Here is a 23,470-nt window from a genome sequence, read left to right as displayed (position 1 = left end):
CGAGGACGGCAACATAAAGGGGCCCACATGGCCAGGCCGTGTGCGGAGGCTCGTGACCTTTCTTACAGGTCGACCTAGTTCGCCGGCCACCTCTGTAGTCTTATCAGCGATGGCCGGTTTTCTAGACAATCCCTTTACTTGACCGTCTGTGTGAGGCCGACGTTCATCCTTTCTTTTTTTTTTTTCTTTTACGCCATTGACCGTATCATAAAGATAAATGAATGTTGTCCGCCTCCGGAGCTGAACTCTTCCCCCGTTACATCCTCACGTCTCCTACAAGATCTTTTCACACTTTATCATTTCTCTCCCTCGTATCCGGGACGTGTGGATCCTCCTCGCAGGATTGAACATCTCGGCCTCATAAGTTTCTCTCTCTTTTTTTTCTTTCTATTTCTTCTCCAGAGGGAAGAGGATGATGAGACGATTCGTCTTCTCCGGCTCAGTCAGCAGATACTGTCCCCCGGAGGGGAAGGCCCGAGCCTGGAGGAAGGAGAGGAAGAGCTGCTCCTCGCTGAATATCAAAGTGACGAGGAGACGAAGAAAGAAGGCAGAAAGTATGGCACTTGTAGTTCTCGACCACACGTAGTGTATATGACTTTACATTTGTGTCTTCCCCTTTAAACTTAGCAGTTTCTTTAAGACACTTCTGTGCGCGGAGCGGCTGTGGTGGCGGTGCACGGAGCGGCTGTGGTGACGGTGCACGGAGCGGCTGTGGTGGCGGTGCACGGAGCGGCTGTGGTGGCGGTGCACGGAGCGGCTGTGGTGGCGGTGCACGGAGCGGCTGTGGTGGCGGTGCACGGAGCGGCTGTGGTGGTGGTGCACGGAGCGGCTGTGGTGGCGCTGCACGGAGCGGCTGTGGTGGCGGTGCACCGCCGGCACCTGCCACTAACAGCAGAACTGATCTTCGATCACTGCTGTTTAACCATTTAAATGCTGTTGTCAAAAGTATCGCCCGGCCCCTCTTTATGGAAGCGGCTGAGATTTACCTTCCCTGTGGGCGACACGTCTGCAGCCCCGGGGTCCGCCATACTGAGTCACAGACGGACAGGTTATACGGAGGGGCGGCCGCATCCTTCTGTACATTTTTACTTTTTCTTCTCTCTTTCTCGTCTGCTGCCAGATCGGATGATGAGGATGATTGTGAAGAAGAGCATGTGACGAAGGTAAGCAGAAAGAAAAGCCACCATTGATTTCATGCCCTGTTGACCTCTCCAGCCGCCAACCACCTCGGCAGCGTCCGGAGACCTCGGATAATGCAACATCTGACAATCAGGAGATTAGCCTTTCCGGGCCGTAATCCCATTACTGCAGAATTACCGGCCCCTCTGATGGATATAGGGTCTGTGGCTGCAAAACGTCAGAAGTGACGGCGCCTAACATTGTCCTGAGCGCGGCAAAAAGAGCAATGTATAGATCTCAGCTCCAGCATTAATCATTAATATTCCCAACGCCGATAATTCAGATCTGCAGCATCCGTCCAAACGTATAAAGATAATAATGTACTGCCTCAGCGAAAAGATGGAGATAACCCTGCACCAGCATCTAGAAAGAGCAGCGTTCTGGGCTTCTCATAGCGGGGGAGTGGCGGGATAAAGCTCCAAATCCTCTGTGTGGACATAGAGGTAAATGATGATATTCTAATTTTCTCCATCCATAATTTTCTGCAGTCACCACTAGGGGGAGCTCCGCGTATACAGGGATACATGATAAGATCCTGTCTGCAGTCACCACTAGGGGGAGCTCCCTATATACAGAGATACATGATAAGATCCTGTCTGCAGCCACCACTAGGGGGAGCTCCCTGTATACAGAGATACATGATAAGATCCTGTCTGCAGCCACCACTAGGGGGAGCTCCCTGTATACAGAGATACATAAGATCCTGTCTGCAGCCACCACTAGGGGGAGCTCCCTGTATACAGAGATACATGATAAGATCCTGTCTGCATTCACCACTAGGGGGAGCTCCCTGTATACAGAGATACATGATAAGATCCTGTCTGCAGTCACCACTAGGGGGTGCTCCCTGTATACAGAGATACATGATAAGATCCTGTCTGCAGCCACCACTAGGGGGAGCTCCCTGTATACAGAGATACATGAGATCCTGTCTGCAGCCACCACTAGGGGGAGCTCCCTGTATACAGAGATACATGATAAGATCCTGTCTGCAGCCACCACTAGGGGGAGCTCCCTGTATACAGAGATACATAAGATCCTGTCTGCAGCCACCACTAGGGGGAGCTCCCTGTATACAGAGATACATGATAAGATCCTGTCTGCATTCACCACTAGGGGGAGCTCCCTGTATACAGAGATACATGATAAGATCCTGTCTGCAGTCACCACTAGGGGGTGCTCCCTGTATACAGAGATACATGATAAGATCCTGTCTGCAGCCACCACTAGGGGGAGCTCCCTGTATACAGAGATACATGATAAGTTCCTGTCTGCAGTCACCACTAGGGGGAGCTCCCTGTATACAGAGATACATGATAAGATCCTGTCTGCAGCCACCACTAGGGGGAGCTCCCTGTATACAGAGATACATAAGATCCTGTCTGCAGCCACCACTAGGGGGAGCTCCCTGTATACAGAGATACATGATAAGATCCTGTCTGCATTCACCACTAGGGGGAGCTCCCTGTATACAGAGATACATGATAAGATCCTGTCTGCAGTCACCACTAGGGGGTGCTCCCTGTATACAGAGATACATGATAAGATCCTGTCTGCAGTCACCACTAGGGGGAGCTCACTGTATACAGAGATACATGATAAGATCCTGTCTGCAGCCACCACTAGGGGGAGCTCCCTGTATACAGAGATACATGATAAGATCCTGTCTGCAGCCACCACTAGGGGGAGCTCCCTGTATACAGAGATACATGATAAGATCCTGTCTGCAGCCACCACTAGGGGGAGCTCCCTGTATACAAAGATACGTGATAAGATCCTGTCTGCAGCCACCACTAGGGGGAGTTCCCTGTGTACAGAGATACATAAGATCCTGTCTTCAGCCACCAGTAGGGGGAGCTCCCTGTATACAGAGATACATGATAAGATCCCGTCTGCAGCCACCACTAGGGGGAGCTCCCTGTATACAGAGATACATGATAAGATCCTGTCTGCAGCCACCACTAGGGGGAGCTCCCTGTATACAAAGATACGTGATAAGATCCTGTCTGCAGTCACCACTAGGGGGAGCTCCCTGTATACAGAGATACATGATAAGATCCTGTCTGCAGCCACCACTAGGGGGAGCTCCCTGTATACAAAGATACGTGATAAGATCCTGTCTGCAGCCACCACTAGGGGGAGTTCCCTGTGTACAGAGATACATAAGATCCTGTCTTCAGCCACCAGTAGGGGGAGCTCCCTGTATACAGAGATACATGATAAGATCCTGTCTGCAGTCACCACTAGGGGGAGCTTCCTGTATACAGAGCCCCTAGTGGTGACTGCAGACAGGTTCTTATCATGTATCTCTGTATACAGGGAGCTCCCCCTAGTGGTGACTGCAGAAAGAATCTTATGTATCTCTGTATACAGGGAGCTCCCCTTAGTGGTGGCTGTAGACAGGATCTTATATTATTATTATTATACATTTTTATAGCGCCATTTATTCCATGGCGCTTTACATGTGAATACGGGGCAAATATAGACAAATACATTAAACATGAGCAGATAACAAGGCACACGAGTACATAAGGAGGGAGGACCCTGCCCGCGAGGGCTCACAGTCTGCAGGGGGTGGGTGAGGATACACTAGGAGAGGGAAGAGCTGGCTGTGCGGCTGTTCAGTAGGTTGAGGATCACTGCAGGCTGTAGGCTTGTCGGAAGAGATGAGTCTTCAGGTTCTTTTTGAAGGTTTCTATGGTAGGCGCAAGTCTGATGTGTTGGGGTAGAGAGTTCCAGAGTATGGGGGAAGCACGGGAGAAGTCTTGGATGCGGTTATGGGAAGAAGAGATGAGAGGGGAGTAGAGAAGGAGGTCTTGGGAGGATCGGAGGTCGCGTGTAGGTAGGTACCGGGAGACCATGTCACAGATGTATGGAGGAGACAGGTTGTGGATGGCTTTGTATGTCAGTGTGAGGGTTTTGAACTGGAGTCTCTGGGCGATAGGAAGCCAGTGAAGGGCTTGACACAGGGGAGAGGCTGGGGAATAGCGGGGGGACAGGTGGATTAGTCGGGCAGCAGAGTGTAGGATGGATTGGAGTGGTGCCAGAGTGCTAGAGGGGAGTCCAGAGAGTAGGAGGTTGCAGTAGTCGAGGCGGGAGATGATAAGGGCATGCACTAGCGTTTTTGCAGTGTTGCGGTCAAGGAAAGCACGGATCCGGGAAATATTTTTGAGTTTGAGACGACAGGAGGAGGCAAGGGCTTGGATATGTGGCTTGAAAGAGAGGGCAGAGTCGAGGATCACCCCGAGGCACCGGGCGTGTGGGACTGGGGATAGTGAGCAGCCATTGACATTGATGGATAGGTCTGGTGGAGGGGTAGAGTGAGATGGGGGAAAGATGATGAATTCTGTTTTGTCCATGTTCAGTTGTAGAAAGCGAGCAGAAAAGAAGGCTGAAATGGCAGACAGACAGTGTGGGATTTTGGTAAGTAAGGAGGTGAGGTCAGGTCCGGACAGGTAGATCTGCGTGTCATCGGCGTAGAGATGGTACTGCATACCGTGGGATTCTATGAGCTGTCCCAGGCCGAAAGTGTAGATGGAGAAGAGTAGGGGTCCTAGAACAGAGCCTTGAGGAACACCGACTGACAAGGGGCGAAGTGAGGAGGTGGTGTGGGGGAGGGAGACACTGAATGTTCGGTCTGTCAGATATGACGAGATCCAGGAAAGGGCCAAGTCTGTGATGCCAAGGGATGAGAGGATTTGTAGCAAAAGGGAGTGGTCTACAGTGTCAAAGGCAGAAGACAAGTCCAGGAGAAGGAGGACAGAGTAGTGTCGCTTGCTCCTGGCATATATCTCTGTATACAGGGAGCTCCCCCTAGTGGTGGCTGCAGACAGGATCTTATCATGTATCTCTATGTACAGGGAGCTCCCCCTAGTGGTGTCTGCAGACAGGATGTTATCATGTATCTCTGTATACAGGGAGCTCCCCCTAGTGGTGTCTGCAGACAGGATCTTATCATGTATCTGTATTCAGGGAGCTCCTCCTAGTGGTGACTGCAGACAGGATCTTATCATGTATCTCTGTATACAGGGAGCTCCCCCTAGTGGTGTCTGCAGACAGGATGTTATCATGTATCTCTGTATACAGGGAGCTCCCCCTAGTGGTGGCTGCAGACAGAATCTTATCATGTATCTCTGTATACAGGGAGCTCCCCCTAGTGGTGGCTGCAGACAGAATCTTATCATGTATCTCTGTATACAGGGAGCTCCCCCTAGTGGTGGCTGCAGACAGGATCTTATCATATATCTCTGTATACAGGGAGCTCCTCCTAGTGGTGACTGCAGACAGGATCTTATCATGTATCTCTGTATACAGGGAGCTCCCCCTAGTGGTGGCTGCAGACAGGATCTCATCATGTATCTCTTTATACAGGGAGCTCCTCCTAGTGGTGACTGCAGACAGGATCTTATCATATATCTCTGTATACAGGGAGCTCCTCCTAGTGGTGACTACAGACAGGATCTTATCATGTATCTCTGTATACAGGGAGCTCCCCCTAGTGGTGGCTGCAGACAGGATCTTATCATGTATCTCTGTATACAGGGAGCTCCCCCTAGTGGTGACTGCAGACAGGATCTTATCATATATCTCTGTATACAGGGAGCTCCTCCTAGTGGTGACTACAGACAGGATCTTATCATGTATCTCTGTATACAGGGAGCTCCTCCTAGTGGTGGCTGCAGACAGGTTCTTATCATGTATCTCTGTATACAGGGAGCTCCCCCTAGTGGTGGCTGCAGACAGGATCTTATCATGTATCTCTGTATACAGGGAGCTCCCCCTAGTGGTGGCTGCAGACAGGATCTTATCATGTATCTCTGTATACAGGGAGCTCCCCCTAGTGGTGGCTGCAGACAGGATCTTATCATATATCTCTATACACGGAGCTCCCCCTAGTGGTGGCTGCAGACAGGATCTTATCATGTATCTCTGTATACAGGGAGCTCCCCCTAGTGGTGGCTGCAGACAGGTTCTTATCATGTATCTCTGTATACAGGGAGCTCCCCCTAGTGGTGGCTGCAGACAGGATCTTATCATGTATCTGTATACAGGGAGCTCCCCCTAGTGGTGGCTGCAGACAGGATCTTATATATCTCTGTATACACGGAGCTCCCCCTAGTGGTAGCTGCAGACAGGATCTTATCATGTATCTCTGTATACAGGGGGCTCCCCCTAGTGGTGGCTGCAGACAGGATCTTATCATGTATCTCTGTATACAGGGAGCTCCCCCTAGTGGTGGCTGCAGACAGGATCTTATCATGTATCTGTATACAGGGAGCTCCCCCTAGTGGTGGCTGCAGACAGGATCTTATCATGTATCTCTGTGTACAGGGAGCTCCCCCTAGTGGTGGCTGCAGACAGAATCTTATCATGTATATCTGTATACAGGGAGCTCCCTCTAGTGGTGGCTGCAGACAGGATCTTATCATGTATCTGTATACAGGGAGCTCCCCCTAGTGGTGGCTGCAGACAGGATCTTATCATGTATCTCTGTATACAGGGAGCTCCCCCTAGTGGTGGCTGCAGACAGGTTCTTATCATGTATCTCTGTATACAGGGAGCTCCCCCTAGTGGTGGCTGCAGACAGGATCTTATCATGTATCTGTATACAGGGAGCTCCCCCTAGTGGTGGCTGCAGACAGGATCTTATATATCTCTGTATACACGGAGCTCCCCCTAGTGGTGGCTGCAGACAGGATCTTATCATGTATCTCTGTATACAGGGAGCTCCCCCTAGTGGTGGCTGCAGACAGGATCTTATATATCTCTGTATACACGGAGCTCCCCCTAGTGGTGGCTGCAGACAGGATCTTATCATGTATCTCTGTATACAGGGAGCTCCCCCTAGTGGTGGCTGCAGACAGGATCTTATCATGTATCTGTATACAGGGAGCTCCCCCTAGTGGTGGCTGCAGACAGGATCTTATCATGTATCTGTATACAGGGAGCTCCCCCTAGTGGTGGCTGCAGGATCGGTGTGAATATCTTCTCCGTTTCTCGGCAAGAGTATAATCTGATGACAGATGGGATCAGGACCGTGGTCCGCCATTATTATCTCTATTAACCCTTACTTTCCTCCCTCTGCACAGATTTATTATTGCAGCCGCACTCACTCTCAGCTTTCCCAGTTTGTCCATGAACTACAGAAAAGTCCATTTGGGAAAGAGACTCGTCTGGTGTCCCTGGGGTCTCGGCAGGTATTCACATCAATATTCTTATTTTATGTATGTGTATATATATGTAACAGTCAGAAAAGTTATATCCATTTGTCCTAGTGCTGCTTCTCTCTGTGTTTCTCTGCAGAACATGTGTGTGAACGAGGACGTGCGGCGTCTGAGCTCCGTCCAGCTCATCAACGACCGCTGCATGGAGATGCAGAAGACCAAGCACGGTGAGGGGGAGAAACGTCCCGCCATACGGGGGCTTTTTTTGTTTTCATCATTTTTTATTACTTTTTTTTAGAAAAGTGCAGTGACCAAAAGATGCAGCGGGGGGCACGGTCATCATTTATGATTTTTCCCTCTTACTTTCCAGATAAGAAGAACGAGGAGCCGGAGGGGAAGAGGAAGCGCGGAGGGCAGGCGACTTGTCCCTTCTATTCCTACGATCAAATGCAGTTTTTGCGGGATGAGATTCTCCTGGAGGTGAAGGACATTGAGCAGCTGGTGACTCAGGCCCGGGAGGTGATGGCGTGCCCCTACTATGCCAGCCGCTACGCCGTCCCTGCCGCACAGGTGAGCGGACACGACAGCGCTGGCAGTGGAACCAGAGATGCAGAAAGATGGGTTCAGGTGTAATACCAGACATGGCCTACGAAAGGAGTGGTGCTGTGTCCTGACTAATCGTAATACCAGACACGGCCGGCGGCCGCTTCTCACCGCCCCTTTTAATGTCTGTTTTCCAGCTGGTGGTCCTCCCTTACCAGACGCTGCTCCATGACTGCACCCGCCGGGCGTCCGGCATCAAGCTGAAGCAGCAGGTGGTGATCATCGACGAAGCTCACAACCTGATAGACACCATTACCGGCATGTACAGCTGCCAGGTGACCGGGGCTCAGGTGAGTCACGCACCTGTGTGTCGGACCCCCACCATCATGGTTGCAGTTGGACGCATTTATGGTGCGTAAATGACACCGATCTCGCAGCAATCCCCCATCCAGTTTAGGCCGGAGCGCCCCTTTAAGGTAACCCATGCCATAGGACAATACAACCTGAGACTTTGCATTGCCCTTTTGCTGCCTCTGTGCCGCGCCGTTCCCTTTTTTCGTGGCATAGACCGTGATAATTGGTCAATTAAAAGCGAATATTTTTTTTTTATCCCTCAGATTAAAGGAAAATATTAATTAAAATAGAAAATGAAAACTTCTGCTCCGTGTAATCAGTTGTAGGAATTGCCCCTTGGGGCCGGGTCCTCAAAGAAAAAACAAAACATGGTGTGAATTCCGTCTGATTGACGCGGCCCGGCCGGGTAATAGAATTATTATCGTCACTCTGGCGATTGTGGTTATCGCTAATGTCAGATTCCAGGCCTCGAGAGGAGGCGACAGTGTCACAGACACGGCCGCACGGAGCGAGCGATTAGTCACCCGCGAGGTCTGGAGGAATTCTGCACCACCGGAGGCGGGCGGGGGACATATATGACACGTCTGGTGTTGGCTCAAGCGACGGGGAGAGAAAGATGGAAAAAGTTTTGACTCGAGAAGGGAAGGAAAAAAGCAAAAAATGTCGGCCGTGGCGGAAATTGATAATTTTCTGGCGGCACGGCTCAAGGTCCGAATCTGACCTCTGCCCATTTATCGCCAACCTAACACGGCAGCGCGGTCTGAGATGTCAGAAATCGGAGGACTTGGAGAAGCATCGGAGCGAGGCCAAGGTCAGGCCCCGGCGCCTGCCAACGTCTCCATATAGATTGGTAAAGTTTAATTTTTGCTTTCACGGGTCAGATCGGCCGCTCGTTTCCCGTTTGTCGTGGCTGCAAAATAGAAAAGCAATCTAGGATTGATGAAGCCGTAATTGGTTTTCCGGACGAGTGAACTCATGTGGTGCCACCGCCGAGCTCCTGGTGTCACGTCTCCATTTATATAATCCCGCACATCTGGATCTCCGAGAAGCCTGATAATAGGGTTGCGTGCTCCGGCTGGCCCAGTGTGTACCGCAGGGGGTTTGCCACCAGATGCCGCCGTGCTCTGTACTGAGGGGTAACTAGAGGTCAGCGTCTCTCCTATAATTGTGATGGATCCAGGATGCTGCAATTTTAACCCCTTCCTGGCATGTGCCAAGTACATGAACTTGCCGAACATTTGATCGCTTGTTCTTTAGACCAAAGTTCGTCAGTGTTGTAGCATATAGAGTAACTAGATGGTGGCCCAATTCTAACGCATCGGGTATTCTAGAATATGCATGTCCACGTAGTATATTGCCCAGCCACGTAGTATATTGCCCAGCCACATAGTATATTGCCCGGCCACGTAGTATATTGCCCAGCCACGTAGTAGTGTTGTAGCATATAGAGTAATTAACGTTCCCCTATGAAGCTTAGTCACAGAAGGACCGACATAGCAGCGATGGGAGGTTTTCTGTCCTGCAATCACATCACAGTTAGGAGTATGGCAATGGGGACCGAAGCACAGCCATTTAAATGTTACTGTCAGTGGTTAAACAGCAGCAATCAGAGGTAGTTCTGTTCACAGCTGTTAAAGGCTGGTGCTGGCTGTACAACACAGCTTCTACACCAGCTCTATATAACATATACGTTATACGGTCACAAAGGGGTTAAGTGCATAGTTTTTTGGAGAGGGGTTTGTTCTATCCGATCTCTGCTCTTCTGAGATTCCAAGGGCCTGTTTAAGGACCCCATCGCGGTCCCTTGTGGGATTTAAAAAAAAATAAATAAATAAATTGTAAAATAAAATTGTTTTAGAACTGAGAGTTTAGATCTGTGAAGGTCCAATCTTTTAAATTCGCCAGGGGTGCCGTGATAAATACTGCTGAAGGGCCACAGTGCTGTTTTAGTATTGCGTCCCCTTTACTCTGAGCAGCGAGTGTCTGATCCTAAATTAATAGCATACACCATCACTTATAAGGTGGGGGCACCCCTTTTAGGACGTGATTACTTTATATCGCCTCCTCTGCCGGCTGAAGTGAATGGAGTCAGCTCCAGATAGAGATAACTGTGATAGAGCGCGATACGCTTCATGTTTTATACATGTGCTGACGTGCCCGCGAATGGGAAAGTGACGAAGGCCGCGTTTTTTCTTCCCCACCGGGTGAGATCTTTTATTCATGGCTTTTGTTTTTGCACCCGGCCGCGTCGTTTCCTCTTTTCACCTTCCCGTCGCTCTCAGGCTTTTTCTCACTTACCCCAAAGCTGTCAAATATGAGAAAAGTTTTACAACTTTATAAATTCCTAACTCTTCTGAAGATCTCTGCTTCCTGACAGTGAATAGAAGCAAAGACCCTAAACGATAAAGACGCCCCCAGTCCGCACAGCTGTGGGTTTGTTACAGTGCTCCGCATCTCGCATAATTAAACAATGTAAGGTCCAGGGATGCAATTAAGACCCTGGCACATAATTGTGTCGCGCTCGTTATTCTCTTACTCTTCAGGGCGCTTGGGATTGCAGCTAATTACTGCGCTCTGTTCTCGCTGCTCGGCCTCGTGTTCTGCCGCTGCGGCCGGGGATCCCGGCTTTTCCTTCTCCCATAATCTCAGCTCGGTGATTTCAGGTTCTGCCACAAAGCACAGAGTAATTAAGGGGTCTTTCTGGCCGGACCCCGCAGCCCCCGGTGCCTCACTCTCTGTCTGTTTCCTTGCAGTTGTGCCAGGCACACTCCCAGCTGGTGCAGTACTCGGAGCGATACAGGTATGTGCCGTAATCACGCCATAATTGTGCTGTAATCTGCTGTCTGTTACTCGCTCATTTCCCTCCTAATTTTCTTCCATTACTGAGGATGACAGTCGTCTCCCACCGACACCGCACAGAAGCCTCCTGTTTGTATTGATTTAAGGTTTTTTTTTGTTTTGCACAAGAGCTGTTCTAGAAAACGTGTTTGATGTTCGCTCCTCTCCTGATATCCTGCAGCCAAGAATCACTGCTGGGAAAGCGCTGCACACTGTACATCCTGTATTATACTCCAGAGCTGCACCTACTATTCTGCTGGTGCGGTCACTGTGTACATACATTACATTACTGATCCTGAGTTACGTCCTGTATTATACCCCAGAGCTGCACTCACTGTTCTGCTGGTGCAGTCACTGTGTACACACATTACATTACTGATCCTGAGTTACCTCCTGTATTATACTCCAGAGCTGCACTCACTATTCTGCTGGTGCGGTCACTGTGTACATACATTACATTACTGATCCTGAGTTACGTCCTGTATTATACCCCAGAGCTGCACTCACTATTCTGCTGGTGCAGTCACTGTGTACACACATTACATTACTGATCCTGAGTTACATCCTGTATTATACTCCAGAGCTGCACTCACTATTCTGCTGATGCAGTCACTGTGTACATACATTACATTACTGATCCTGAGTTACATCCTGTATTATACCCCAGAGCTGCACTCACTATTCTGCTGGTGCAGTCACTGTGTACATACATTACATTACTGATCCTGAGTTACATCCTGTATTATACCCCAGAGCTGCACTCACTATTCTGCTGGTGCAGTCACTGTGTACATACATTACATTACTGATCCTGAGTTACATCCTGTATTATACCCCAGAGCTGCACTCACTATTCTGCTGGTGCAGTCACTGTGTACATACATTACATTACTGATCCTGAGTTAAATCCTGTATTATACCCCAGAGCTGCACTCACTATTCTGCTGGTGCGGTCACTGTGTACATACATTACATTACTGATCCTGAGTTACATCTTGTATTATACCCCAGAGCTGTGCTCACTATTCTGCTGGTGCAGTCACTGTGTACATACATTACATTACTGATCCTGAGTTACATCCTGTATTATACTCCAGAGCTGCACTCACTATTCTGCTGGTGCAGTCACTGTGTACATACATTACATTACTGATCCTGAGTTACCTCCTGTATTATACTCCAGAGCTGCACTCACTATTCTGCTGGTGTAGTCACTGTGTATATACATTACATTACTGATTCTGAGTTACATCCCGGTATACGGCAGGTCTTGTGAGGTGTCCCCGGTGTACGGCAGGTCTTGTGGAGTGTCCCTGGTATACGGCGGGTCTTGTGGGTGTCTCCGGTATACGGCGGGTCTTGTGGGTGTTCCCGGTATACGGCGGGTCTTGTGGGGTGTTCCCGGTATACGGCGGGTCTTGTGGGTGTCTCCGGTATACGGCGGGTCTTGTGGGTGTTCCCGGTATACGGCGGGTCTTGTGGGGTGTTCCCGGTATACGGCAGGTCTTGTGGGGTGGTCCCGGTATACGGCGGGTCTTGTGGGTGTCTCCGGTATACGGCGGGTCTTGTGGAGTGTTCCCGGTATACGACGGGTCTCCACAATACACCAGAGAGCGGTGCCACCAGCAGAATAGTGAGTGCAGCTCTGGATGTGACTAGTGGACACTTTGCTTCTCGCTCACGTTCAGACTTTCTTACATTTCAGGAGTCGTCTGAAGGCAAAAAACCTGATGTACATAAAGCAGATTCTCTTCCTGTTGGAGAAGTTTGTGGGGGCCCTCGGAGGTGAGGAATCTATGGGGGTCCGGAGTAGAGCGCCCCTCACATGATATAACCGCCACCTCTTGTCTTACAGGGAACATCAGGCAGAACCCAAACTTCCAGAGCGTGTCGCAGGCGGGTGAGTGATGGGCAGAACATTTCGGGCGGGACAGACGGACGTGCCGGGTGCTGTTCACACAATATTGGGGTCGGACCGCTGACTCGTAAATTCACCGTGGTGTGAACAGATCCTGAGAGGCGATCTCCGCTCTGATGTGGGGGTCCCGGGCGGAGATGTCAGGAGGTCTCTCGCTTTGTGTTTCTCGCAGGCATCGAGCTCAAATCCATCAATGATTTCCTCTTCTACAGTCACGTGGACAACATCAACCTGTTCAAGGTAACGACGCTGCGAGGGTCTATCCCCGGGGGTCTCCAGCGCTGCCCCCATTAATGTGTGTACAGTCATGGCCAAAATTTTTGAGAATGACACCAAAATTCTATTTTCACATGATCTGCTGCCCTCTGATTTTTATTAGTGTTTGTCTGATGTTTATATCACATACAGAAATATAATTGCAATCATATTATGAGTACCAATAGGTTATATTGACAGTTAGAATGAGTTAATGCAGCAAGTCAATATTTGCAGTGTTGACCCTTCTTCTTCAAGACCTCTGCAATTCTCCCTGGCATGCTCTCAATCAACTTCTGGACCAAATCCTGACTGATAGCAGTCCATTCTTGCATAATCAATGCTTGCATTTTGCCAGAATTTGTTGGTTTTTGTTTGTCCACCCGTCTCTTGATGATTGACCACAAGTTCTCAATGGGATTAAGATCTGGGGAGTTTCCAGGCCATGGACCCAAAATCTCTGTTTTGTTCCATGAGCCATTTAGTTATCACCTTTGCTTTATGGCAAGGTGCTCCATCATGCTGGAAAAGGCATTGTTGGGCGCCAAACTGCTCTTGGACGGTTGGGAGAAGTTGCTCTTGGAGGACATTCTGGTACCATTCTTTATTCATGGCTGTGTTTTTAGGCCGATTCCCTTAGTTGAGAAGCAACCCCACACATGAATGGTTTCAGGATGCTTTACAGTTGGCATGAGACAAGACTGGTGGTATTGCTCACCTCTTCTTCTCAGAATAAGCTGTTTTCCAGATGTCCCAAACAATCGAAAAGGGGATTCATCAGAGAAAATGACTTTGCCCCAGTCCTCAGCAGTCCACTCCCTGTACCTTTTGCAGAATATCAGTCGGTCCCTGATGTTTTTTCTGTTTTTTCATCTTCTTTGATGCCCTCCTTGAAACCAGGCCTTGCTCAGAGTCTCGGCCTCAAAGTGCGTGCAGAAGCGCTCACACCAGCCGGCTGCCATTCCTGAGCAAGCTCGGCACTGCTAGTAGTCCGATCCCGCAGCTGAAACAGTTTGAAGATCCGGTCCTGGCGCTTGCTGGTCTTTTTTGGGCGCCCTGGAGCCTTTTTGACAACAATGGAAGCTCTCTCCTTGAAGTTCTTGATGATGCGATAGATTGTTGACTGAGGTGCAATCTTTGTAGCTGCGATACTCTTCTCTGTTAGGCCATTTCTGTGCAGTGCAATGATGGCTGCACCTGTTTCTTTAGAGATTACCATGGTTAATTGAAGAGAAACAATGATACCAAGCACCAGCCTCCTTTTAAAGTGTCCAGTGATGTCATTCTTACTTAATCATGACTGATTGATCGCCAGCCCTGTCCTCATCAACACCCACACCTGTGTTAATGGATCAATCACTAAAACCATGTTAGCTGCTCCTTTTAAGGCAGGACTGCAATGATGTTGAAATGTGTTTTGGGGGTTAAAGTTCATTTTCTGGGCAAATATTGACTTTGCAAGTACAGTAATTGCTGTTAAGCTGATCACTCTGACATTCAGGAGTATATGCAAATTGCCATTAGAAAAAATGAAGCAGTAGACTTTGGAAAAATTAATATTTGTCTCATTCTCAAATTTTTGTCCATGACTGTACATGTAATGATCCTGCGAGAGTCTGTCCCTGGGGGTCTCCAGCACTGCCCCCTGTAATGTGTGTACAGGTAATGATCCTGCGAAGGTCTGTCCCCGGGGTTCTCCAGCGCTCCTCCAGTAATGTGTACAGGTAATGATCCTGCAAGGGTCTGTCCCCGGGGTGTTATGTAGGCAATCCAGTGACACAGTGTGCCAGCAATCAGAGCACATACAGTGATCTGACAATACCCCAAAAACAATAGAACGAGCTCTGAGACGTGGAATCTCTGTAGACCGCAATACCTGAACCTAACCTAAACACAACTAAAGGCAGCTGTGGATTGCGCCTGACACTACCTATGCAACTCGGCACAGCCTGAGGAGCTGACTAGCCTGAAGATAGAAAAACAAGCCTGACTTGCCTCAGAGAAATACCCCAAAGGAAAAGGCAGCCCCCCACATATAATGACTGTTAGCAAGATGAAAAGACAAACGTAGGGATGAAATAGATTCAGCAAAGTGAGGCCCGATATTCTAGATAGAGCGAGGATAGCAAAGAGAACTTTGCAGTCTACAAAAAACCCTAAAGCAAAAAACCACGCAAAGGGGGCAAAAAGACCCACCGTGCCGAACTAACGGCACGGCGGTACACCCTTTGCGTCTCAGAGCTTCCAGCAAAACGAAATGACAAGCTGGACAGAAAAAGTAGCAACAAAAGCAAAAAGCACTTATCTAAGCAGAGCAGCAGGCCACAGGAAAGATCCAGAAGCTCAGATCCAACACTGGAACATAGACAAGGAGCAAGGAAGACAGAATCAGGTGGAGTTAAATAACAAAGCAGCCAACGAGCTCACCAGAACACCTGAGAGAGGAAGCTCAGAAGCTGCAGTACCACTTGTGACCACAGGAGTGAATTCAGCCACAGAATTCACAACAGTACCCCCCCCTTGAGGAGGGGTCACCGAACCCTCACCAGAGCCCCCAGGCCGACCAGGATGAGCCACATGAAAGGCACGAACAAGATCTGGAGCATGGACATCAGAGGCAAAAACCCAGGAATTATCTTCCTGAGCATAACCCTTCCATTTAACCAGATACTGGAGTTTCCGTCTAGAAACACGAGAATCCAAAATTTTCTCCACAATATACTCCAATTCCCCCTCCACCAAAACCGGGGCAGGAGGCTCAACAGATGGAACCATAGGTGCCACGTATCTCCGCAACAACGACCTATGGAATACATTATGTATGGAAAAGGAGTCTGGGAGGGTCAGACGAAAAGACACAGGATTGAGAATCTCAGAAATCCTATACGGACCAATAAAACGAGGTTTAAATTTAGGAGAGGAAACCTTCATAGGAATATGACGAGAAGATAACCAAACCAGATCCCCAACACGAAGTCGGGGACCCACACGGCGTCTGCGATTAGCGAAAAGTTGAGCCTTCTCCTGGGACAAGGTCAAATTGTCCACTACCTGAGTCCAGATCTGCTGCAACCTGTCCACCACAGAATCCACACCAGGACAGTCCGAAGACTCAACCTGTCCTGAAGAGAAACGAGGATGGAACCCAGAATTGCAGAAAAATGGAGAGACCAAGGTAGCCGAGCTGGCCCGATTATTAAGGGCGAACTCAGCCAACGGCAAAAAGGACACCCAATCATCCTGGTCTGCAGAAACAAAACATCTCAGATATGTTTCCAAGGTCTGATTGGTTCGTTCGGTCTGGCCATTAGTCTGAGGATGGAAAGCCGAGGAAAAAGATAGGTCAATGCCCATCCTACCACAAAAGGCTCGCCAAAACCTTGAAACAAACTGGGAACCTCTGTGAGAAACAATATTCTCAGGAATGCCATGTAAACGAACCACATGCTGGAAGAACAATGGCACCAAATCAGAGGAGGAAGGCAATTTAGCCAAGGGCACCAGATGGACCATTTTAGAAAAGCGATCACAGACCACCCAAATGACTGACATCTTTTGAGAAACGGGAAGGTCAGAAATGAAATCCATCGAAATATGTGTCCAAGGCCTCTTTGGGGCTGGCAAGGGCAAAAGCAACCCACTGGCACGAGAACAGCAGGGCTTAGCCCTAGCACAAATCCCACAGGACTGCACAAAAGTACGTACATCCCGTGACAGAGATGGCCACCAGAAGGATCTAGCCACTAACTCTCTGGTACCAAAGATTCCAGGATGACCAGCCAACACCGAACAATGAAGTTCAGAGATAACGTTACTAGTCCACCTATCAGGGACGAACAGTTTCTCCGCCGGACAACGATCAGGTTTATTCGCCTGAAATTTTTGCAACACTCGCCGCAAATCAGGGGAGATGGCAGACACAATGACTCCTTCCTTGAGGATACTCGCCGGCTCAGATGAACCCGGAGAGTCGGGCACAAAACTCCTAGACAGAGCATCCGCCTTCACATTTTTAGAGCCCGGAAGGTACGAAATCACAAAATCGAAGCGGGCAAAAAATAACGACCAACGAGCTTGTCTAGGATTCAAGCGCTTGGCAGACTCGAGATAAGTAAGGTTCTTATGATCAGTCAATACCACCACGCGATGCTTAGCTCCTTCAAGCCAATGACGCCATTCCTCGAATGCCCACTTCATGGCCAGCAACTCTCGGTTGCCCACATCATAATTGCGCTCAGCAGGCGAAAACTTCCTGGAAAAGAAAGCACATGGTTTTAACACTGAGCAATCAGAACTTCTCTGTGACAAAACCGCCCCTGCTCCAATCTCAGAAGCATCAACCTCGACCTGGAACGGAAGAGAAACATCTGGTTGACACAACACAGGGGCAGAAGAAAAACGACGCTTCAACTCCTGAAAAGCTTCCACGGCAGCAGAAGACCAATTGACCAAATCAGCACCCTTGTTGGTCAAATCGGTCAATGGTTTGGCAATGCTAGAAAAATTACAGATGAAGCGACGATAAAAATTAGCAAAGCCCAGGAATTTTTGCAGACTTTTCAGAGATGTCGGCTGAGTCCAATCCTGGATGGCTTGGACCTTAACCGGATCCATCTCGATAGTAGAAGGGGAAAAGATGAACCCCAAAAATGAAACTTTCTGCACACCGAAGAGACACTTTGATCCCTTCACAAACAAAGAATTAGCACGCAGTACCTGGAAAACCATTCTGACCTGCTTCACATGAGACTCCCAATCATCTGAGAAGATCAAAATGTCATCCAAGTAAACAATCAGGAATTTATCCAGATACTCACGGAAGATGTCATGCATAAAACACTGAAACACAGATGGAGCATTGGCAAGTCCGAACGGCATCACTAGATACTCAAAATGGCCCTCGGGCGTATTAAATGCAGTTTTCCATTCATCTCCTTGCCTGATTCTCACCAGATTATACGCACCACGAAGATCTATCTTAGTGAACCAACTAGCCCCCTTAATCCGAGCAAACAAGTCAGATAACAATGGCAAGGGATACTGAAACTTAACAGTGATCTTATTAAGAAGGCGGTAATCAATACACGGTCTCAGCGAACCATCCTTCTTGGCTACAAAAAAGAACCCTGCTCCCAGTGGTGATGACGATGGGCGAATATGTCCCTTCTCCAGGGATTCCTTCACATAACTGCGCATAGCGGCGTGTTCAGGCACGGATAAATTAAATAATCGACCTTTAGGGAATTTACTACCAGGAATCAAATTGATAGCACAATCACAATCCCTATGCGGAGGTAGGGCATCGGACTTGGGCTCTTCAAATACATCCTGATAATCAGACAAGAACTCTGGGACCTCAGAAGGAGTGGATGACGAAATAGACAAAAATGGAACATCACCATGTACTCCCTGACAACCCCAGCTGGATACCGACATGGAATTCCAATCCAATACTGGATTATGGGTTTGCAGCCATGGCAACCCCAACACGACCACATCATGCAGATTAGGTAGCACCAGAAAGCGAATAACTTCCTGATGTGCAGGAGCCATGCACATGGTCAGCTGGGTCCAGTACTGAGGTTTATTCTTGGCCAAAGGTGTAGCATCAATTCCTCTCAACGGAATAGGACACCGCAAAGGCTCCAAGAAAAACCCACAACGTTTAGCATAATCCAAATCCATCAGATTCAGGGCAGCGCCTGAATCCACAAACGCCATGACAGAATACGATGACAAAGAGCATATCAAGGTAATGGACAGAAGGAATTTGGATTGTACAGTACCAATGACGGCAGACCTATCGAACCGCTTAGTGCGCTTAGGACAATCAGAAATAGCATGAGTGGAATCACCACAGTAGAAACACAGACCATTCAGACGTCTGTGTTCTTGCCGTTCAACTCTGGTCATAGTCCTATCGCACTGCATAGGCTCAGGTTTAATCTTAGACAATACCGCCAAATGGTGCACAGATTTACGCTCGCGCAAGCGTCGACCGATCTGAATGGCCAAAGACATAGACTCATTCAAACCAGCAGGCATAGGAAAACCCACCATGACATCCTTAAGAGCCTCAGAGAGACCCTTTCTGAACAAAGCTGCCAGCGCAGATTCATTCCACAGAGTGAGTACTGACCACTTCCTAAATTTCTGACAATATACTTCTATATCATCCTGACCCTGGCACAAAGCCAGCAAATTTTTCTCAGCCTGATCCACTGAATTAGGCTCATCGTAAAGTAATCCGAACGCCAGGAAAAACGCATTGACATTACTCAACGCAGGGTCTCCTGGCGCAAGAGAAAATGCCCAGTCCTGAGGGTCGCCGCGCAAAAAAGAAATAATAATCAAAACCTGTTGAATAGGATTACCAGAAGAATGAGGTTTCAAGGCCAGAAATAGCTTACAATTATTTTTGAAATTAAGAAACTTAGTTCTATCACCAAAAAACAAATCAGGAATAGGAATTCTTGGTTCTAACATAGATTTCTGATCAATAGTATCTTGAATCCTTTGTACATGTGTAACGAGATTATCCATTGAAGAGCACAGACCCTGAATATCCATGTCCACACCTGTGTCCTGAAACACCCAAATGTCTAGGGGAAAAAAAAGACTGAACACAGAGCTGAGAAAAAAAAATGATGTCAGAACTTCTTTTTTGCCTCTATTGAGAATCATTAGCTTGGCTCCTTGTACTGTTATGAAGGCAATCCAGTGACACAGTGTGCCAGCAATCAGAGCACATACAGTGATCTGACAATAACCCAAAAACAATAGAACGAGCTCTGAGACGTGGAATCTCTGTAGACCGCAATACCTGAACCTAACCTAAACACAACTAAAGGCAGCTGTGGATTGCGCCTGACACTACCTATGCAACTCGGCACAGCCTGAGGAGCTGACTAGCCTGAAGATAGAAAAACAAGCCTGACTTGCCTCAGAGAAATACCCCAAAGGAAAAGGCAGCCCCCCACATATAATGACTGTTAGCAAGATGAAAAGACAAACGTAGGGATGAAATAGATTCAGCAAAGTGAGGCCCGATATTCTAGATAGAGCGAGGATAGCAAAGAGAACTTTGCAGTCTACAAAAAACCCTAAAGCAAAAAACCACGCAAAGGGGGCAAAAAGACCCACCGTGCCGAACTAACGGCACGGCGGTACACCCTTTGCGTCTCAGAGCTTCCAGCAAAACGAAATGACAAGCTGGACAGAAAAAGTAGCAACAAAAGCAAAAAGCACTTATCTAAGCAGAGCAGCAGGCCACAGGAAAGATCCAGAAGCTCAGATCCAACACTGGAACATAGACAAGGAGCAAGGAAGACAGAATCAGGTGGAGTTAAATAACAAAGCAGCCAACGAGCTCACCAGAACACCTGAGAGAGGAAGTTCAGAAGCTGCAGTACCACTTGTGACCACAGGAGTGAATTCAGCCACAGAATTCACAACACCGGGGGTCTCCAGCGCTGCCCCCAGTAATGTCTGTACATGTAATGATCCTGCGAGGGTCTGTCCCCGGGGGTCTCCGGCGCTGCCCCCAGTAATGTCTGTACTATCTGATGATGGTTGTTACGTCCTCTCTCCCCCACAGGTCCAGAGATATTGTGTGAAAAGCATGATCAGCAGGAAGGTGAGAGGCGGATATACAGTATACGGGGGGTATATACACTATACGGGGAATATACAGTATATGGGGGGATATATACACTATACGGGGGTATATACAGTATATGGGGGGATATATACACTATACGGGGGGTATATACAGTATATGGAGGGTTATATACACTATACAGGGGGATATACAGTATGTAGGGGTATACACTATATGGGAGATACATACACTATACGGGAGGTATATACAGTATATGGGGGATATATACACTATACGGGGGTATATACAGTATACAGGGGTATACACTATATGGGAGATACATACAGTATATGGGGGATATATACACTATACGGGGGGTATATACAGTATATGGAGGATACATGTACTATGGGGGTATATACAGCATATAGGAGATACACTATATGGGGTATATACAGTATGTAGGGGGATACATATACGGGGGGGAATATGCACAATAATAATAATATATGGGGGTACACACAGTGGGGACAATAAGGATTTGATCCGCTGCCGATTTTGCACATTTCCCCTACAATGAATGGAGGGTCTGTAATTATTATCGTAGGTACTTCACCCGTGAGAGACACAATCTGACAATAAATAACAGAAAATCACATTGTATGATTTTTACGTAATTAACTTGCATTTTATTGCAGGAAATAAGTATTTGATAAAATAGAAAAACAGAACTTAATATTTGGTCCAGAAACCTTTGCTTGCAGTTAGAGAGGTCGGACGTTTCCTGTAGTTCTTGACCAGGTTTGCATACAGCAGGGATATTGGCCCCCTCCTCCATTCAGATCTTCTCCAGATCCTTCAGGTTTCGGGGCTGTCATTGGGTAACATTGAGTTTCAGCTCCTCTAAAGATTTCCTATTCGGTTCAGGTCTGGTGACTGGCTAGGCCACGCCGGGACCTTGAAATGCTTCTTACGGAGCCGCTCCTTAGCTGCCCCAGCTGTGTGTTTTGGGTCATTGTTATGCTCGAAGCCCCGGCCACGACCCATCTTCAATGCTGTTATTGAGGGAAGGAGGTTGTTGACCAAAATCTCCCGATACATGACCCCATCCATCCTCCCTTCAATGCAGTGCAGTTAACCTATCCCCTTTGCAGAAAAGCACCCCCCAAAGTATGATGCTTTCCTCCACCATGCTTCATGGTTGGGATGGTGTTCTTGGGGTTGTACTCATCCTTCTTCCTCCAAATGCGGCGAGTAGAGTTGATACCAGAAAGTTCTATTTGGTCTCATCTGACCACATGACCTTCTGCTGTGCCTCCTCCGGATCATCCAGATGGTCATTGGCGAATATGAAACAGGCCTGGACATGAGCTGGTGTGAGCAGGGACCTTGTGTGCCCTGCAGGGTTGTAATCCATGACGGCGTAGTGTGTTACTAACGGTAATGTGTGAGACTGTGGTCCCAGCTCTCTTTAGGTCACTGACCAGGTCCTCCAGTGTAGTTCTGGGCTGATTCCTGACCTTTCTCACAATCATCCTTGCCTCATGAGGCGAGATTCTGCACAGAGCCCCAGACCGAGGAAGATTGACCGACATCTTGTGTTTCTTCCATTTTCTGATAATTGTGCCATCAGTTGTCTTCTCACCAAGCTGCTTGCCTATTGTCCTGTAGAACATCCCCAGCCTTGTGCAGGTCTACAATTGTGTCCCTGGTGTCCTCAGACAGCTCTTTGGTCTTGGCCATGGTGGAGAGGGTGGAGAGTGATTGAGTGTGTGGACAGGTGTCTTATATACAGGTAATGAGGTCAAACAGGAGCAATTAATCCAGGTAATGAGTGCAGAGTAGGAGGCTTCTTACAGAAAACTAACCGGTCTGTGAGAGCAGAATTCTCACTGGTCGGTCGGTGATAGAATACTTATTACATGTAATAAAATGCAAATTAATTATGTAAAAATCCTATAATGTGATTTCTCTGGATTTTATTGTTAGATTCTGTCTCACAGGTGAAGTGTACCTGCGATAATAATTACAGACCCTCCATTCTGTGTTGGGGGGAAATGTGCAAAATCGGCAGCGGAACAAATACTTAATTTCCCCACTATATTCACTATACAGGGGGACGTACACACTGTAAGGGGGTATACACTATACAGAGGTGGAAACAGGAACACATGGGCTACTTGCACAGTGAACAAGTCTGTATGATCATGTTCACACACCACCAAGAAACCTGAAGACACAAAAGAGAATAGTAAAACCAAAAACACTCAGTTTGAAAAAATGTTGCAGTAATCCGCAAGTGCTAGTAAAAGATGTAAAAAACAGGGTATTTGGTTGATACGCTCTACGGGGGATATACACTATACGGGGGGTATACACTATACAGAGGTATACACTATACGAGGGGATACACTATATGGAGGTATACGCTATACAGAGGTATACACTATACAGAGGTATACACTATACAGGGGGTATACACTATACGGAGGTATACGCTATACGGGGGGTACACACTATAAGGGTGGTATACACTTTATGGGGGGAAGGGTATACACACTATATGGGGGTATATACACTATGGGGCTATACACTATACGGGTGGTATACACTATACGG

At 48.1% G+C, this 23,470-nt stretch overlaps 1 protein-coding gene across 3 annotated transcripts in view; it reads left to right on the top strand.

The window, feature by feature from the left end:
* The window catches only part of DDX11 (DEAD/H-box helicase 11), a 42,110-nt gene that overhangs the window by 7,535 nt on the left and 11,105 nt on the right, over positions 1–23,470 (top strand). For all 3 annotated transcript variants that reach the window (XM_069762983.1, XM_069762982.1, XM_069762984.1), the window contains exons 5-15: positions 403–554; positions 1,121–1,163; positions 7,269–7,376; positions 7,483–7,570; positions 7,714–7,913; positions 8,084–8,236; positions 10,994–11,040; positions 12,784–12,863; positions 12,934–12,978; positions 13,169–13,236; positions 20,849–20,887. In XM_069762983.1, the coding sequence (XP_069619084.1) occupies positions 403–554; positions 1,121–1,163; positions 7,269–7,376; positions 7,483–7,570; positions 7,714–7,913; positions 8,084–8,236; positions 10,994–11,040; positions 12,784–12,863; positions 12,934–12,978; positions 13,169–13,236; positions 20,849–20,887 (1,023 nt within the window). The remainder of the gene's footprint in view (positions 1–402; positions 555–1,120; positions 1,164–7,268; positions 7,377–7,482; positions 7,571–7,713; positions 7,914–8,083; positions 8,237–10,993; positions 11,041–12,783; positions 12,864–12,933; positions 12,979–13,168; positions 13,237–20,848; positions 20,888–23,470) is intronic.

This window comes from Ranitomeya imitator, chromosome 4 (assembly GCF_032444005.1).
Source record: "Ranitomeya imitator isolate aRanImi1 chromosome 4, aRanImi1.pri, whole genome shotgun sequence".
NCBI classification, from domain to species: domain Eukaryota; kingdom Metazoa; phylum Chordata; class Amphibia; order Anura; family Dendrobatidae; genus Ranitomeya; species Ranitomeya imitator.
The sequence above is the reverse complement of the archived record's forward strand: the minus strand, read 5'-3'. Positions and strand labels throughout refer to the sequence as shown.